General features: G+C 50.0%; 1 protein-coding gene across 9 annotated transcripts in view; it reads right to left on the bottom strand.

Moving 5' to 3' along the window:
• Positions 1 to 14,315, bottom strand: part of TM6SF1 (transmembrane 6 superfamily member 1) — a 29,539-nt gene extending 15,224 nt beyond the window's left edge. For 5 of the 9 annotated variants that reach the window (XM_009210796.4, XM_003901314.4, XM_021940825.2 and 2 more), the window contains exons 1-5: positions 14,067 to 14,315; positions 8,973 to 9,076; positions 6,267 to 6,364; positions 2,505 to 2,608; positions 182 to 264 (exon numbers count right to left, since the gene is read on the bottom strand). In XM_009210796.4, the coding sequence (XP_009209060.1) occupies positions 182 to 264; positions 2,505 to 2,608; positions 6,267 to 6,364; positions 8,973 to 9,076; positions 14,067 to 14,158 (481 nt within the window). In that variant the 5' untranslated portion in view covers positions 14,159 to 14,315. Of the gene's footprint in view, positions 1 to 181; positions 265 to 2,451; positions 2,609 to 6,266; positions 6,365 to 8,972; positions 9,077 to 13,406; positions 13,725 to 14,066 lie in introns of those variants that run through there. The other 4 variants (XM_031668401.1, XM_009210797.4, XM_031668402.1 and 1 more) reach the window with 4 other exon arrangements.
• Positions 14,316 to 14,547: the final 232 nt, after the last annotated feature.

Below are 14,547 nucleotides of genomic sequence, written 5' to 3'. Positions count from 1 at the left end.
TCAAAAGCAGTTCTTAAAAGGTATTTCTTTTAAAGGTGAGAAAAAGGAATTACTCTGCAAAACAGGTTTTTAGTAAGCGTGGAATCACCTGGTTCTATTATAACTAAAAGAGCTTCTCTATTTAAAAACAAGCCCCATTGTTTTAGAAAAGGAAAGTGAACTTTAAGATAAAGTATCTTACCTACAATGTTTCCTGGCACAAAAACAACAACACTCATAATAATAGATCCAACCCAATATAGGCCAATGGTTCTATATGTTTCCCTGTAACAACAACAAAAAAATCTTGACTTGGTATGTTTGTCTTAGAATACTAAGCAAAAAATGATCCTCAATATTATTTTTTATTCAAACTAGTAAAGTACATGAATCAAAACATATTGAATCGAGAGGAATAAATCAAACACAGGGAGTCCTGGTTATCTAACTTCATTGCCACGTGATATACTATAGAACCTTCTTCGTGTCCTTTTAAATAGGAAATTATGCTTGCTATGTATTCTGTTAAACTACAACATGATCATCCCTGCTACAGGACTCCTGCATTTCCCTGTTGTGTGTGAAACTCAACAGCATGAAAGGAAAAAAGAAAGTTGAAAGAAGAAAGGAAATTGAATCCATATTTTTAATCATTGTAAGTATGAGTTATACTTACAATGATAATGTTAAATGGACTTTTCCTGGGGTCACAGAATATTGACCAAAGCCCCAAAGGTGAAGACAAGTGACATGTACCCCATGTTGCAAAGGAGCTGCTAGACATATACCCCTAATCTTCAATGCTGACAAAAAGTTTGTTCAGGCAGGGCGTGGTGACTCACGCCTGTAGTCCCAGGACTTTGAGAAGCTGAGGTGGGTGGGTCACTTGAGGTCAGGAGTTTGAGACCAGCCTGGCCAACATGGTGAACCACCGTCTCTACTAAAAATACACACACATACAAAAATTAGCTGGGCATGGTGGCATGCACCTGTAATTCCAGCTACTCTGGAGGCTGAGGCAAGAGAAATGGTTGCACTCGGGAGGCATACGTTGTGGTGAGCCAAGATCGTGCCACTGCACTCCAGCCTGGGCGACAGAGCGAGAGACTGTCTCAAAAAAAAAAAGTTCCTTCAATTGATAACCCCAATAACCCAACTCCACACTATGTAACAGGCTATGAGAAATTCAAAAGGAAATCCTCTGAAAGGAAACAAGGAGAATACTGTGTGGGTCCTGCCCCACCCTAACCCTCAAGCCAAATGTAACCGGACCCCAAGAGGCCCATTCACAATGACTGGGATTGTAGGGAGGACAGATAAGAATGAGCTGGAGCCGGGCGTGGTGGTTCACGCCTGTAATCCCAGCACTTTGGAAGGCTGAGGTGGGCAGATCACCAGAAGTCAGAAGTTTGAGACTGGCCTGGCCAATATGGTGAAAAAAATTTTTAGATTGTTGTACTAAAAATACAAAATTTGCGGGTGTAGTGGCACACATCTGTAGTCCCAGCTGAGGCATGAGAATTGCCTGAACCCGGGAGGCGGAGGTTGCAGTGAGCCGAGATTGTGCCATTGCACTCCAGCCTGAAAGACAAGAGCAAAACTCTGTCTAAAAAAAAAAAAAAAAAATTAGCTGGAGCTGACCTTGAGTGCATGTTGGGAGTGAGGGAGATAGTTGGTTAAACTGCATTTCAACCTTGTATGGGGCAAGAATGCATGACTTTCTGTAACCCGGAAGCAAGTGGAGGCCTGAGAAGACGGCTGGACTTAAACGTTTTGAAAGGATCCCTCCCCAAAGGGTGCGCCTTCTGGGTTACAGGGGCCCCAGCAGAAAAAAGCTGTGGGTGGGCCACCATGGGCAGAAATTCAGCGCAAGAGCATGTCGTTCACTTCAGGGATTAGTGCAATGCAGAAGCCCCTGTGGTTGGGGTCTCTAAAGAACTCACACGTGTGCCTCCCCAGACCAACCTCGCATATCATGATGGGGGTACTGCTACCCAAAAACAGCACCTTTCACATAAGACTCTTCCCCGTTCCTTTAATCCCTTGTACATACACATCTACTCCCAAGGGGCCAGCTGCAGAGTGAGATGAGAGGAGTGAACGGACAGGCCATGTAGCCAAGCCTTAGTGCAAGCCAAGCCGCAGAGCTGTGCCTGATCTGGGGAAGGACAGAAGCTTTAAACCAAAATGAAATTGCAGTTTGGAAATTCTGAAGTTTTGAAATGAAGTTTAAGATGTGCTTGGCTTTAATTGCTGAAAATAAAAATTATTCTTGTAAGACAACATAATCAGAAAGCGTAAAGGGTCTGCCCGAGCTATCACCATGCTGGGGAGCAATTCAGAGGGACATATTCAAAAGGCAGTGGTACAAGGAGGATAAAGCCACGTCTGACGTGCACCCATGGAACTTATATTCATGTCCAGTATACTTGCTTGCGTATTTGCCTCTATGCATAACGTTTCCTTACATACCCGCTTATCGGTTGCTAAGGTGGCAAAGGCACACACCAGGTGAACTGACTTACTCCCATGCTATGGCTGCCACCATCACCAGGTACATCAGATAATGAGCAGAGCCATCCCAGTAGCAGATCATGTGCCCATATGCAGTGTTCAGATACGGTTCACCCTAAAGAAAGCATTAAACAGAAATCCACTTTAAATAAGACCTGTAAATGCAGAACATCAGACCTGTATTGCAAGTAAAATAAAACAGCAGAAATAACTTGTGTTCATCTGCTAAGATGAAACTATTTCTTCAAAATTGGTAGGAACGTGAAAATACAACTTCATGCTGGAGCTGCCAAAACCAGGGTCTGGCCACAGAGGATGGAATTAGAGAATGCCTGGCCAATGGGCCTATGATGCATCAACATAGGTTTGTACTGTGATGCGAAGGCAGATGGCATGATAGGCAATCCCAGCTGTACGGCAAACTCATGGAGACCAAGCCAAATCTTTGACAAAAGGTGCTGGGCAGTGATCAGAGAGGTGATCGGGGATGACCCTGCTTTCCAGAGCCAGTGGCTGGCCTTAATAATTCATGCTGATCCCGTGGCTTGCTGGGCTGGGCATGGCACAGCATGCATTCTCCACATACTGACACATAGGCAGGCAGGCACTGAACTCGGAGCTTCACACCCAACCCCTCCTTCTACCTTCCCAACAACCCAGTGGGATGGACAGGATTGAGTCCATTTTACAGATGAGGAAACAGAGGCTCTGAGAGATTACAAGACTTACCTAAGGTCACATAGCTAGTATACCTAGCAGAGAACAAGAAGAGCCGTACTTCTCCTGGGCAAATGTTAATGTTATGAACACGAGATTATATGACGAACTACAGTTCCCTTTTTTAGGTGGTTACATTTCCCTTTTCTAGGTGGTTACATTTCCAGGTGGCTTCTGGAAAGTCACTGGCAATTTTCCGTGCATTTCTACTTTTGTTTTGGCCCCACCTTGTTTTCCTTTCTTCTTTCTCCCCCGCTTATGCTGTCCTGGCTTGTTTCACACTGTAAGATGCCTTAAGTCCTTTCTACAACAAGGAAGAGTGCAGATCAACCAGCCTACCAATCAGCCAAGCAAGCAGGGCTTTCTTTCAAGTTTCATGCTCCCCTGGGGCAAGGACTGCTTTGTTATCTCTCCCACAGATCAAATCAAATTAAAATCAGAGGAGCAGGAAACAGAATCAAGGTTCTGCTTCTACACCCATGCCAGGCCCACATCCTTTCTCTCGGACTTGCTGTGACTGAAGAATACATCCGATTTATGGTTTCAGACTTCCATTGCTAACACACCTGGCTCTCTGAGCCAGTGGTGGTCTCTCCTGGTAGCTTGATGAGCATCTTTAACTGCATGGTCCACAGGCCACAGGTTCTTTGAACTCGCCTGAACTCTTAATTCATCAGCGTCTCCCCTCAACCAGCCTCTCTCTCTCTTGCTCTCTCTGTACGTGTGTGTGTGTGTGTGTGTGTGTGTGTGTAGAGACAGGGTCTCGCTCTGTTACCCAGTCTGGAGTGCAGTGGCGCAATCATTGCTCACTGCAGTCTCAACTCCTGGCCTCAAGCGATCCTCCCACCTTTGTCTCCCAAAGCACTGAGATTACAGGCATGAGCCACCAGGCCAGCCATGGCCTCTCTATATTAATGATGATACCATTCAGCTTCCCAAGGTCAAAACCACATGGTCATTTTTTCATTCCTCATTGTCCTATGCAGTCTTTCAGCAAATCTATCAACTTTATCGCTACAATGTCACCCTGGCAATACTCCCTCTTCTTCACAGCATTAGGTCTAGCCCTCAGTGTCCCTCACTGGGCCACGGCTACATTCCCAAATGGTCTCCCTACCTCTGTCCCCTCCTTCCAGCCCATGACACTCCTCCTGCCAGATGAAGATTCTTAAGGCCTGGCTCTTGGCATGTTGCTCCTCTACTCTAAAACTCCCCAAAACTTGTCACAGCCTGCTGAACCAAGCCCCATCTCTCTATCACAGCTGGGTCCCCAGAGCCTGGCCCTGCAGACCTTGCCACCACAGTTACACCCCAGTCCCCGTTCTGGTACCCCATCTGCCCCAATGCTTACCACCCTTGCCAGCTCAGCCTCCAGCCCTCTCGTCAGCCGCCTCCTTCCTAAAACCTCCCTCCTCTGGGTGCCATGGTCCCCACTCTCCAGGTTTTCCTTCTGCCTCTTGGCCTGCCCCTAAGGTCCACTTCAGGGGCTTCTCTTCTTCTGTCCATGGTCTCTAAAGTCCCAAGCTAAGCCCTTTTCTCTCTCTACCTTCTCATAGGCAAGCCCGTCTCCTCTCAGACCTTCAGGTACCAACTGCACTCAGATGGCCCCGGACTCTCTCTGCCAGGACTGCTCCTCAGAGCTCAAGACCTGCAAAGCCTTGCCAGCATCTGAAACTCTACCTCCCCATAGAAATTCAGCCTCATCCCTGCAGATTGGTGCCCCAGTGGGAGGCACATGCTCTTTCTCCTCTCCAGTCCTCTCCAAGCCTTTGCCCAAGCTGTCCTTTCTCTCCAGAATTTCTCCTATCTCCCTGGTCCATCTGGAAATATCTATCTTCCACTGCCATGACCATTTTTTAAATGCTACAGCAGTGTCACCAACTCAATAAGCCTTCCCCGACTGTGCCCAGACTTAATTCCTCCTCCGTGTACTTCTGTGCCTGGAGTAAGTCTCTGTCACTGCACCTGGGACAATGCCATCTCCCCACCACATCAGGCAGGGAGCTCCTGGGGGGCAGGGAGCAGGTCCTCTGACCACAGAGTCCCCTTCAACAAATGTCTGCAGAAATAAATTCCTCCTCTCATCCCTCTCTGGTGTAATGTTTTTACATCACATGTTTGCAGCATTCTTCCAAATTCCAAAGCAGGAATCAGGACACTGTCTTAGGCCTCACCCTTCCCATCATTCCCAATTTGTCCCCAAGTCTTACTCATTCTAGCCACTCTGATTCTCTAAAGTTCATCCCTCTCTCTACTTCCCATGCGCTGCCTCTGCCCAGCCACATTTATGCCCCTGCTGGTCCCGAGGAATCCTCCTGACTGGTGCCCCAGCTCATGGCACGGACCCTTCCCTGCAAACCCATCCTTCCCAGAGTTACCTGTATTCTTCACTGACTTAAAATCTTCCCTCACAGACAGGATAAAACCTAAAATCCCACAGTGTACATACAAAGCTCCCCATTATTTGAACATGGATGAAGAATCTGCTTCGAGCCCTGTTCCTCATTTCCTGTGTAACCTTGAATGAGTCACTTAACCTCTCTGGGGCTGGGTTCAGCCCACCATAAAATAAGAAAATAGGACTAGCTCTCTTGAGTACCAGGCAGCTATCTAAAGCTATGATTTGGGCAGTGTGATGAGGAGTGCCAGCCATCACAATCAAATGACTTCATCAAGTGCTTCTGTGTTTGGTACTTCACAAATTTAAGACTGACTTGGGGTTTCTGAGATAGTCATGTATTAACAGACACACAAATACTAAATCCATTTAAGGTACCTTATTTATATTAAATACAAATAAAGGAGAAAAGCAGGTCATGTGTGGGGTCATGAGAGAAGCTATGAGAGCTGAACATTGGAGAGAATTGCCTCCCGTGATCTAACCGTCCTTTCTGCTCCACTTTCCATGTGAATAAGTGACCTAAGGCTATTATAGGAAGTCAAAGCCTGCCTGTCATACCTGTTCACACTAAATGAGAGGACTTCTGGCTTAGAGTAATGTGATCTGGGTTGTGGTCTTTTGGTTGAAGCCTCATAATCACTAAGTGATCCCATACCTCTCTCAAGTAGTGTGTCATGAACCCGTCAATGATTCCATCTTGCTCCAGTCCTATGATGAGGTTCACCACGCTGGTAAATCCAAAAACTGCATACACTAGAGCAAAGAAAGCAGCAGTTTAAAAAGCAATAGCTCAGGAGGCAATTACACAAGCTTGGCATCAGCTAATAATAATGGAATGTTTTTCATGTTTTCCAGAAGATGCTGTGGACAATTATCGAGATAGACTAACAGAATACCCCTTCTACACACCCAGCTGGACCTCCACTTGTGTTTGCAGCTCTCCCCATCCCTGCCTAACTACTCTCATCAAGGCAACACTCATCACAGGAGTGGAGAATGATGGTCACCGCCGACTCAGTCACAGAAGATTCTAGCAGGCCAACTCCACCCATCCTCCACTCCCCTACAAGTGGCTGCCCAGAGCCAAACCCACATCCCACCTGGGCAGTGGGAGCAAAGCCAGTAACCGAGTGGCCAAGGAAGCATAGAAGTGACCGCTAAGTTTAAGACAATGACTCAGGCTGGGCGCAGTGGCTCGAGCCTGCATTCCCAGCACTTTGGGAGGCTGAAGCAGGCAGAACACCTGAGGTCAGGAGTTCAAGACCAGCCTGGCCAACATAGTGAAAGCCCGTCTCTACTAAAAATACCAAAATTAGCTGGGTGTGGTGGCACACACCTGTAATCCCAACTACTCCGAAGGCTGAGACAAGAGAATCGCTTGAACCCAGGAGGTGGAGGTTGCAGTGAGGCGAGATCGCGCCACTGCACTCCAGACTGAGCGATAGAACAAGACTGTCTCAAAAAAAAAAGACAATGACTTGACAAAGTGATTCATCTCAATGATTCCCAAGCAGGCCACCTCACAGCGTGTCCAGTGTGGTTACCCTATTCCACACAGCGTATCCTAGAGACAGACAGGTGGCAAGGTGCAAGTGACAATGGCTTTCAGAAATAAGACTAGTGATGTTAAAAATGAATACAAGAGGGTATAATTGAATATGACAGAAGGAAATCTGTACCTATCAGAGAATCTTATTAGAGTTGTGAGCATCTCCTAAATGGGCTTAAAGCTACTAGCAACAAGAAATAATACTTTTTAAACAGCAGGTGATCAAATTTAATGCATGTTAGTTTGTCAAAGCTGCATTTTTAAGTTGTAACAAATTGGTGCCTTAGACTATGGGATGGGCATGAACAGTAGAAAAATCTGACGGTGAATATAAGAAAAGCTGTGAAAAAAGAAATGGAGAGGAGTGTGGGGATGGTTAATTCACAGAGAAGGGAAGGTGGCCTTGCCTGGAGTCAGCAGCCAGGAGTCCAGCACTCACCTTCTCCCCAGAAGGAACAAAAGGCCACACGTACATGAGGAGTCTGGCCTTGGACCTGACCCTGGCCCTGAAGCTGCAGTATGCTCAAAGCTGTAGCAGACCAGGACAAAGGGCTGAGGGTACAGGAGAGAGGGTGCCCAGCCTTGAAGAGTCAGAGGGGCCAGAGCACAGGCCAGTGGAGAGAGCCAAGAAAAGGGATGTGGGCCTTGAAATCAGACAGACCCAGGTCATCTACTGACTGGCTGTAAAACCTTAGGCAAGTTACATCATTTCTGTAAGCTTCAGAGTTTCTTATATGTGGACTGGAGAAACTAGTTACTCACAATTCTTCTTTCCCACCTCACCTTTCCTAAGGCCCACTGTGGGCAGAGAATGCTCCCTATGCTGTTGCTGATGGGCTCGGCCCTATGCCTCATCTCAGCCAGTGGAATATGGGTGGGAGTAAGAGGGGGAAGCTCCAAGCCAAGGTCTTAAGAGCCACCACTTTCTTCCTACTAGCCCCACTGTGCCTCTGTATCTGCCCTGAGAAGGGCATGCCTGGGAGCTGCTGGTCCAAGAACAAGGAGTCAGAGAACAGCCCTGAAATCAACCCACAGCCTGATGCAGAGTGTCCCCAACCCACAGACCTGTGAGCAAGAAAAATAAATGTTTGTTGCTGTAGGACTTGGGGTGCATTTGATATGGAGCATTACTGAAGCAGAAACTATAGAACAAAATGCCCAGCAAGGTGCCTGGCACAGGAAGTGCTCAAAGGCCAGTAGTAGCTTGGCTGGGGCAGCATGCATGATGGAAGGGCATGGGCTTTGGGGGTCAAAAGCCACGTGACCTTTGCCACATTTCTTAGCATCTCCAAGCCAGCTGCTTCACTTTCAAGTGGAGGGATGGTGAGGATTAGGTAAAAGCCTGCTGCTAAAGTGCTCAGGGCCATACAAGGTGCACTATAGGTGCTTGTCTCTATGGCAGGTTCCATTATTTTCCTCTTCATGCATATGTGCAGACCCAGGCACCACACAGTTAAGTTCTGCACTAAGTCGGGGGGACTGCAAGTAGCAGGCTGAAGACAGGAAGCCCAGGAAGGAGCTGGCATGAGAGTCGAGGTCAGAAGTCAAAGCATGCTGGGGTTGGCAGGGTGCCTGCCTTGCCTGGCCTGGCAGTAACCCTCCACCAGGATGCCACCTGGGAGAGGGTGGAGTCCACAGCCTAAGAGGCAATAGCCAGAGGCGAGGGCCACATTATCCTGAAACACTCCTACACTTGCAACCACTGTTACCAAAAGGCTCAGAGTATTCACAACCAAGGAGGAATATGTGACTGAGGCCAAAAGGATTGTGTTATTAATCAGATACAAAAGATTTCCCTTTGTGGAGGCATACCATAGAACAGCGGGTCCCGGGGTGGTTTTCTTTTGACGAGGACACGAGCCAGCAGTGCTACCAGGAACAGGATGAGGGCAGCAACCCCTACAATAGTCCAGGAACTGCAACGACCAGAACAGGGAGGTGGTCACTATCAAAATAAACACACTGGTGCCTGGAATTTCCTGACTATTGAATGCATTCGCTCCTAGTCCTGCATAATTCATCCATAATTCTGCTTCTGCCTGCAGCTCCCAGCACTGTAGAGTTAGTGAAGTTTATCTGCACCTCTTTGGCCCATCTGGGCTGCAGCCCATGACTTTCAGGGACCGAAGCCATCAGGTCCTCCTCATTCTCCTCTTATCTTGTCTCATGTGCACAGATGACATGTCTGGAGCTCCCTCTGCCTCACCCCACCCTGAGGCACAGATGACCACTGCCCCAGTGCCTCCACCTACCCATTCCTCTAACCCCTGCTCCCTAGCAGCTAACAGGTCTCACCACTGACTCTGCCACCTCCCTCAGGGCCAGTCAGAAGCCCTCAGACTGAGCTCCAAGGAATATATAGGCATTACAACTAAACATGCCTTCCAGGGGACAAGAAAGAAGTGACCTTATGTTTTGTGTATAATCAAATGGGCCAGAGAATGGGGCCAGGAAATCCATGGAGGAGGAGTCTGGACTAGACCTGAGGCCAGAATGAAGATAGCCCAACACCCCAGAACCAGGACCAACAGATCAGCATCCAACCCCAAACCACAGAAACCAAGGTGAAGCTTGGTTGAGCACATCCCCTGGACGTTCTACAGGAAACGGAATGGCACCAAGGACAGCAGGGGTCAAAGACGCTACTCAGTGGGGCAGCGCTAGGGCACGAGGCTTGGTAGAGTTATCAGTCAGGAAACCAGGATCCTGGTACCCATTCTGTTGCTAACTGTGTCACCCTAGGAAAGTCACATCATTGCATCCATCTGTTTATTAATTAATTCAAAAACATATCAAGGAAACAAATGTATTGTGCACCCCTATGTGGTAGCCATTGTTGCAGGCCCTAGGAGACTGGATAAATAAGAGAAGTCCTTGCCTACATGGAGGAACCTATCTCAATGGACTCTGAGCTCTACCACCTAGGAGTTTTCCTGTAGTCCAACAGCAATACTCTCCCTCTCACACCTCCAGCATTGACAAGAGTTTCCAATTCTAGACAAAATACTACCTGGCCCACTCCAATGGCTTGCTACACCAGGACCTCTCCAGCTTGGAGCAGCTACAAGCACCACTCCTCAGCTGAGACCCCTCCACACCACCACAGCCCAACATTGAGACCTTTGGATAACTATCACCATCCCTAGGAGAGAGAAAGAGAAGAATAGAAGGAGGGAGGGAAGGGGGGAACAAATAGATGATGAGTGGATGGATAGGTGGATGGATGATAGAATGAATGGATGGATGGATGATGGATGGATGAATGGATAGATAATGGATGAATGGATGGATGGATGATGGATGAATGGATAGATGATGGATGAATGGATGGATGGATGATGGGTGATGGATGAATGGATAGATGATGGATGAATGGATGGATGATGGGTAAATGGGTGGATGATGGGTAAATGGATAGATGGATGATGGATGAATTGATGGTTGATGGAGGATGATGGATAAATGGATGGATGGATGACGGATGGATGAATGGATAGATGATAGATGAGTGGATGGATGGATTATGGGTGAATGTATGGAGGATGGATGGATAGATGATAGATGGATCAGTTCTATGATAAGAATGAGAAGGCCAGGCACAGTGGCTCACACCTGTAATCCCAGCACTTTGGGAGGTTGAGGCAGGTGGATCACCTGAGGTCAGGAGTTTGGGACCAGTCTGGCCAACATGGCGAAACCCCATCACTACTAAAAATACAAAAAATTAGCCAGGCGAGGTAGCAGATGCCTGTAATCCCAGCTACTTGGGAGGCTGAGGCAGTAGAATTGCTTAAACCTGGGGGTTGGAGGCTGCAGTGAGCCGAGATTGAGCCACTACCCTCCAGCTTGGGCAACAGAGCAAGAGTCTGTCTCAAAAAATAATAATAATAAATTAATTAAATTTAAAAAAAAGAATGAGGGTGGCTGTTTCAATGTCCAGGTGAGAAACTAAAAAATAGGAGGTTTCTGGTGATTGCACATCAGTGGTTGCTCCAGGATCCTCCTGTGGGGATGAGCTGAAGAAGGAGGAAGCCAATGTGGGTCAAGAGTGTGATGCTGGGCTGAAGAATCCTGTGAGGAGGGAAGAGGTGGGTGTGCTGGGTCAGCTGACAGGCATTTTAATGGTGAACAGCCTGAGACAGGTGGTGGTCGGGTGACAACTCCAGTCCTCCTACCAAGGGCCTGCACTCACTGCCAGCAGGGTCGCGTGGCTGGTGCTCTTCTGGAGCAGGAGAGAGCAGTGTAAAGTGGTTCACAGCATCCTCTCATGTTCTTAGCTCCAGGAGAGGAGGGAAAAATGAAGGGAAAATAGGGCAGCAGATCATCTCTGACTCTTGGCACTGTCCCCAGAGACCCTCCTACAACAGCCAAGTGCAGGACCTGCTCACCACAGGAGAAAGAGGTCCTGCAGGGACTCGGGGACAGGTAAGGGCTGCGACTAACCCCAGGATGAGAAAGTTGCTAGTCTTGGGGGCTGGGAGGGCCTGCTGATGCCCTTTTATGGACAAACACCTACTGAGAGGGGTCATGCATGGATGAATGTGAGCAGTGTGTGTCTCAGTTAGAGAGGGAGACAGAACACGCTCAATCCTTTCCTGGCCTCTCAATCTAATTTTCTTTTTCTGGTTTTCAGAGTTGCATAAAAGGTTTGGTGGGAAGGAAACTCGATTTAACAAAGGCAAACATACCTGAGTGCCTACAATGCACACGGCGCTGGCCTGGGCAGGACAGTACAGAGGGGTTAGATATAGCCAGGGCAGGTAAGTTCTGACCACAGGAAAGTAACTCTGTGGAGAGGAGAAAGGTGCAAACGAGGGACTGAGGGAGCTCAAAGGAGAGAGAGGGAAGGTCTGCAAAAGGTAGAAATGGCCATAAAGTCCAGGTGTGGCTTCAACAGTCTGCGATAGGAGGAAGGCAGCATCCTGGTCAGGGAGCAGCAGGAGTCTGGGCTAGAGGCTGGAGAGGAGGAGGAGTGGTCAAGGGGCAAAGGCAGGCTAGTGTGGCAGGAGCACTAGTGTGTGGGCTGGGACTGGGGACAGAGGCCGAGAAACACGCCGGGGGCTGGGCAGGGGGACTTGCACGGGAGCCTTTGCCACAGTCCAGGTCAGAAAGGGCCAGTGCCAGGGAGAACTGAAAGGAGAGAACAGACACTAGAGCCCCAGGACTTGTGGGGAAGGAGACAGTGGGAGGAAGGTAGTGGAGAAAGAAGAGAGAGGAATCAAAGGCCACTGGGGTTTTAACCTGCAAGAGGACAAGAAGAATGGCTGACACTAATTATTCAAAACGCTGTGCTTGCCAATGCGCTCCATCATGCACAGCAATACATAATTCAGTCTGTATTCAGTAAATGCCATCATCATCTTCCCAGTGGCTGAGGCCAAAACCTAGGGCTCATCCTCAAATCCTCTCTTTGCTGCCATGCAGCCCTCTTCAGTAAGCCCCATCTGTTCACCTTCCAAAATACCGACTATGCCCCTCCAGTTCCTTCCCCTGCACTGCTCCATTTTCCTGCCCGACAAGCTCCATTCCCAGATCTTCCCATAGCTCAAGTGTCACCTCCTCCTAGAAGCCTTCCCCGGCCACTGGCCCCCTCCCCAGTCACCCTATTTTATTATCTTCATAGCATGTCACTATCTATGTATTATCTGTCTATCTCATTACCTGCCTCCACAACCTCTTCTGGCTTGTTCATAGCTGTGTCACCAACACTTGGAACAGTGCCAAACACACAGTAGGCACTCAATATATCTTCACTGAACGCCCATAATGCTGTTTTTTGAGGGTCCCCCATGCCCTATATTGACAGGCATGTAATATTTGGTGGCCCGGAGCAGCTGCCTCTAGGGGATGCCTCCAGAGACTGGGTCAGACCAAGGACAAACACTGCTGGTGCCTGGTGAGCACTCAGTGTGGGTGCTGCCTGGATCAGGTGGCCCGGCAGCTAGAGAAGAGGAAGCTACCACCCTGTGTACAGACACTCCAAGGCTTGACCAGCTGAAGGGGGTTTGCAGCCTACAGACTGATGCAATTTCCTTCGCACCAACAGCTGAGAAACATAGCAGGTTACTTCCTCCTCCCTCCAGACAGCAACCAACTTCAGCAGGCACAGAGGCTGGCGCCTATCCCAATACCCGGAGACCCTCAAGCCTTCAGCTGCCCGCTGCAAGTTGGTTAGTCAATGATCCCTGCAGTGGAGTGGGAGGCAGGGCTTCGAACCCAAGCCCTGTCCCCCTCCGTCAGCCTCACCCATTTCCTTCGCATTGAAGTGTTCTGCCTCTGCTGCTGGTCCCCATCCTACCCCAGCGCAGGCACTGGGAAGCACTTCTCCATTCACAACGCCCCTTCACAAAAAGATCTCCGTGGAACCTTACAATAGGACGCACACAAAGTCCATTTGACCGGAAGACCGAGGCCAGACCACACCGTCAGTGCCAAAGCCAGGCCTAGAACCCACGTCTCTGCCTGTTGGTTCCGGGCTATTTCTGCTAGTCATTCACAACAGTTTCTAAAATTAATAAGAAATGATAAGTATGCGAAAGTCCATACATGGAAACGTTCCCGTGAGATGCAAAAAGAACAAGGCACACACGAGCTGACACGGCCGGCCAGGCTCATAGTGTCCCTGTTTGTTCCGCTCCCCACCGGCCCCTGGGCCCCTCCAGGGCAGGGGTATTGACCCCTGTGTCCCCGGGCACCTGGCGCGGTGCTGGCACCACATCCCGAAATGCGCCAGCCTGGGCACTTCAGGGCCTGTCTCCAGGACCGGGCCCGTGCGACCCCTGGGACGCCCCCCTCTGTCCCGCGGCGGACGGTCCCAGCCCCCTCGGGAAAGTTGCGAAGCTCCCGCCGCGCCGAACCAACTCCAGCCGCCCCTCGGCGCGACCCCCGCCGCCTCCGCTCACTCACTCGTGCTGGGCAGCCAGGTAGTTGAAGACATAGGTGACCGGGATGGCCGAGAGGGACAGCACGAAGACCCCGGTGGCCGCAGAGGCACTCATCGCAGCCGCCGCGCCGCTCGCCCTTCACCGCATCCCGCTGGGCGCCCCGCCCCAGCTTCCGGCGGCGCCCGCGCCCCCTCGGCGCTTGCCCTTCGAGGCGCCCCAGCCGCGCTCCGCGCGCCGCGCCCTCAGCGGCGTCCCCTCAGCGGTGTCCCCTCGGCGCGCACTCCCAGCCCGCAGCCGCCCCCCGCGCCCGGCCTCGCCTCCCCGAGTGCGCAGGGCCGCGGTGCAGTCCCGGGAGGCGTCCTCGCAGTGCTTCTGCCAGGGGCGCCAGGGCTCAGCGGCTAGCGCCCGGCGGCGCCGAGGGGCGGCGACACCCCTGCGGGGGGACAGGTGCCCCTGGTTGCGCGCTCTCCGAGGGAGGGCCCGGGGCATGGCGGGAACCGGTC

Source organism: Papio anubis, chromosome 7 (assembly GCF_008728515.1).
Source record: "Papio anubis isolate 15944 chromosome 7, Panubis1.0, whole genome shotgun sequence".
Classification (NCBI taxonomy): domain Eukaryota; kingdom Metazoa; phylum Chordata; class Mammalia; order Primates; family Cercopithecidae; genus Papio; species Papio anubis.
The sequence above is the reverse complement of the archived record's forward strand: the minus strand, read 5'-3'. Positions and strand labels throughout refer to the sequence as shown.